Here is a 4,315-nt window from a genome sequence, read left to right as displayed (position 1 = left end):
TTGCTGAAAAAATTAATTTAAGAATTATAAATTTAAAATTTAGATGTGATATAAAAAGATTAAACCCAAACCATAGTAGTTTGGATCATGTTGAATTAAATTGGATTAAATTTAAAAAGTTAAATTAATACAATTTAAATTATAACAAATTATATTAATTTTAACTTTTAAAGTGATCCGAACTATATTGCAAATATTTTTTTTTTAAGTCGTACAATTGTTTGATTTTGTTGTCAATAAGAGATATGTAAATCTATATTTTTCGTTTACAGTAAAAATTTGTGTAAATATTGTTTCCTCAGTTATCGATTTGAAAATTAGGTAAATAACAAAATTATCTTACTTATTTGTTTACACTAAATGAGATATGTGCATCCTATTTTGCATCTAGTACATACAAGATAAACAAAATAAAAAATATAAATAAATCATATGAGTAAAAATATGTAATTTAATTTATTTGTTTTAAGAAAAATTCTTTTTCCAATAGTTAAAATAATAAACACTCAAATTTATTTTTAAGAATTTTTAAATTAGACACTTTAGTCTCTAACAATTAATACTTATTCTTTAAAAATCTTCAACAATTATTTTTTTAATACTTAAAATAAAAGAATAAAAATTCAAATGTATATGTTACTTTTTAAAATCATAAAAAATTTAAAAGTTGCTCTATTTTAAAGTTAGAAGAATAATTAGGGGAATGACTGAATGAGTTAGGACTTTTAATTATTTAAAAAAAATTGATTAAAAACGATAACTTATTTATCCGAGGAGAATAATTTTAAATATTTATAGAAAATAAAAATTGATTAAAAATTAAAATATTTGATTTAAATTATTTAGGTGCTTATTCTAGTTAAAATTAGGACCGAAATGATCACTCATCACAAGCCTAACCCAAACTTAAGCATAACAAAACATGATAAGCTAAAGCAAGCTGCCTCCCCCAAACCCAATTAAGTCTTGCGCCGTGTCTAAACCTCATAAGGGGCAAAAGATAAAGAAAAAGAAAAAGAAAAGGAAAATTGTATAAGATAGTTTCCGTGCTCATATAAAATACAAAAGATTAGGGGCATTAAAGTCATTCACTATGTCAATGGTAGTTCCGTAATAAACTAAAATCTCAAGGCCAATTAGCTATCATCTCCCCTATAAATAACGAGGCCCCTCATCCTCTGCGCATTCTCTCCTCCAACCCCGTCAGTCCCACACATTCTCTCTCCCTCTCCGTCTCTTTGTTCATCTCTCTCTTTCTCTCTCTCTTCACCTCTCCCATTTCTGCTCTTTATATTTGAAACCTTAGAAAAATAATTTTCCAGATTTCAGCCACAAATTTCTCTCATCTTTTATTTTTTTATTTTTTTTTTATTTTTATGATCTTTCCCCTCTCTTAATCACATCATCTTGACCCTCTGTTCTGTCCCATCTGTTTGTTATATATTTACTGTCTTACCCTTAATTATTTTCTCAACTTACTCTTTTGCCCTTTCACCTTCTTTTTCTGCCCCACATTCCCTCGTTAACACAATAGAAAATTACCGCTGGCATCTTATTTTCTTTAAAAAATTTCCTCTATTTTTTCAAGTTTTAAATTTGAAACTTCTTCTTTACCTGGGTTGGGTGGTGACGTGGCATGCGGATAGGAAGCCATGAATACCAAAACGATGCGCCTCCCCCCTCGTCGCGTGCTGACACCTAGTGGACCTAAACGAAAAGAGAGAGAAGACCCGTTTGAGAGGCCCAAGCCCATAACCACAACAACCTCATCGAAATTACTTAAGCCAGACAGGCCCACACCTCGGCCCGTTTTAGAGCCCATCACCACAACAACACCAACAGCAGCAACTACATCCCCATCAACATCAAGCCCAAGCAGCGTCAAGGGTTTTGAATCGACAAGTCCGTCTAATCAATTATTAGCTGGGTGCCTGGCCCACGAGTATCTCACCAAAGGGACCCTCCTGGGCCAACCGTGGGCCCAAGCCTGGCCCGAAAACCCAATTGTAGCGGAGAAAGAGGACTGCAGCGAGAAAGGAGGAGCGGCTACGACGACGGCGACAACAGCCTCCAAAGTGTGCCGTGAGACGGAGGAGCAGAGGGAAAGGTACGCGAAGGTAGCGAGCCTGTTCAAGTGCGACGGGGTCCACCTTTCTGGAGTGGTGAACCCTGCCCAGCTGGCTCGCTACTTACACTTGTGATCTAAACAGAAAACAAAGGGGAAAGTCCGTTAGAGACACGTGGGACGATCCCATTGGCTGTTTCTTAAACGAACGGAAAAGAGAAAAAATCGAAATTTTAGATTTTGTTTTCTATATTTATAAATCTAGGATTAGGATATTTGGTAAATCTGCATTTTGTGATGATGCATGCAACTTGTTGTATGTCATGCCTCGTGATGTATCGGATTAAAACATGCAAATTACATGTCTCTCGTTTCGATAATTTTCTTTAGCATTTTTTTTTTATTTTTTGGTTGAATTTGTTTTGAATTTCCTCTCGGCGTTTTAATATTCTGAATTAGTCAGCTTGTTCATTTGTGTTTGTTAATTTGCGACATGTCGTTTGTGTGTTTCGTTTAATTTTTGTCATGTTATTAGAATAGAAGCAATAGATTATTGTCAGGTAAATTTATAAAATTATAAGGTGATATTTTGAGGATTGTTTCAGTTTCCATTCTTAATTGTTAATTCGTTCAAATATCATATTTTTTTTGCTCTTATCAGTGAAATTAGACTGCTTTATTTCCAAATATTAGACTGTTTGATGTGTGCTCTTGGATCACAATAGAAATATTTGTATATATATTTTTTGAAGCTATATTTATTATTTACTTGTGCTCTAAAATTATGTGTAATCATTGAATTCAATTATTTTTATGTATAATTTTTACTATTATAAATAAAAAGGAGTGAGAGTGGATGATCTTGATTCTTGAATCACACAAGTTTGAAACGGGACTGCCATGTTTTTTAACGCCAACATTACAAAGGATTAATATGTTATGTATTTATTTATTATATATTTGTAATAATAAAAAAATGAGATTAGTAATGCCAAGTATTACTTCTTAATAAATAATTTTAGGTTTACATTTTAAGAATAACAAAAAAATAATTAAAATTATATAGTAAAACTATGTTTTTAAAACAAAAATTTTATATTATTTTATATATTTTAATATATATTTTTTATTTAAATATATATTTTATATGAATGATTTAATAACTCCTAGTATAGTTTAGAATTTATGTTGGTGAAGTTTTTCTACGTTAGGCTTACTTTCTGAACTGACACTTTTTTCTTTATATATTTTTTAATTATTTTTTAGGGACTTCAATGGATCACTCTTTATTCAATTGCTTCATATTTCATATTTCATATTTATACTGTTAGTCTTGTTTTTATCTTTGTTACAATTGCTCAAACAACTTCAAGTAAATTGTTTCTTTACACAATTTGCAAGTTAGCATGCTATAACACGCCACTTTTATTACTGAATTTCATTTAGTACTAAGTTTCTATTTCAAGCAACCTTAGGAAAAAAACATGTTTGTATTTCAAGCAATGCTTGGACGCATAAATTACAATTAGTATTTCTGAGTACGATATAAACATCTATAACAAGATTTTTATTAATTAGATGTGCTATTATTAAAATGAAGAGAAAACAGAAACTTATATTTCTTTCATAGAAAAACAATTTCATCCATACTCCATACCATTTATTTATCTTTTATTATTAAATTTTTCTGTTTTTTAAAAATTTAATGAATAAGATTACCCTATAATTTCTTAATTCACAAAGCATATAAGAATTTCTTGTTCACCACATGTAGTTTTTTTTTAAATAAATATTTAAAATGTTTTTTTAATTGAGGAAGCAAAATGTAATCTTTAATTTTTTATATTTTCTTTTATATTTTTTTTGTCCTACCTATAAAATGTAATGTAAGAGATTATATTTTACTTTTGAATTAAAATGAAAAAAAAATGAAAGGATCCATTCTTTGTTTATTCTATGTTTTTCGAGTAGTCTATTAAATGTACAGGCTGTACAACAATTCTTCCTTAAATGATTGCTTTATTTCGTTGAGAATTTCGAAGTTGGGAAACGAAAACAAACTCTTATCTCATACAGCTATGCTAATGCGTTGAATTGATTATATTTTACACTAATTTCTAATATTTTAGAAGCAAAATTATGCTTATAATTAGCAAAATATCCATATTATATGAATATTAAAATTTAGTTACTACTAAATCACTTGGATAGAAAAACGAAATAGTCTTATTTTTATGTTTATACTCAAAT

General features: G+C 29.3%; 1 protein-coding gene across 1 annotated transcript; it reads left to right on the top strand.

Annotated features, from left to right (window-relative positions):
- The first annotated feature begins 1,200 nt into the window (after positions 1–1,200).
- Positions 1,201–2,662, top strand: LOC130965838 (uncharacterized). The gene has a single exon (XM_057890601.1). It carries the CDS (start codon positions 1,653–1,655, stop codon positions 2,199–2,201), a length of 549 nt encoding a protein of 182 aa, XP_057746584.1. The 5' UTR covers positions 1,201–1,652; the 3' UTR covers positions 2,202–2,662.
- Positions 2,663–4,315: the final 1,653 nt, after the last annotated feature.

Source organism: Arachis stenosperma, chromosome 3 (assembly GCF_014773155.1).
Source record: "Arachis stenosperma cultivar V10309 chromosome 3, arast.V10309.gnm1.PFL2, whole genome shotgun sequence".
Taxonomy (NCBI): domain Eukaryota; kingdom Viridiplantae; phylum Streptophyta; class Magnoliopsida; order Fabales; family Fabaceae; genus Arachis; species Arachis stenosperma.
The sequence above is the reverse complement of the archived record's forward strand: the minus strand, read 5'-3'. Positions and strand labels throughout refer to the sequence as shown.

Coding starts and splice junctions, on each gene's coding strand:
- LOC130965838 (XM_057890601.1), top strand. CDS start 1,653: ATGAATACCAAAACGATGCGCCTCCCCCCTCGTCGCGTGCTGACACCT.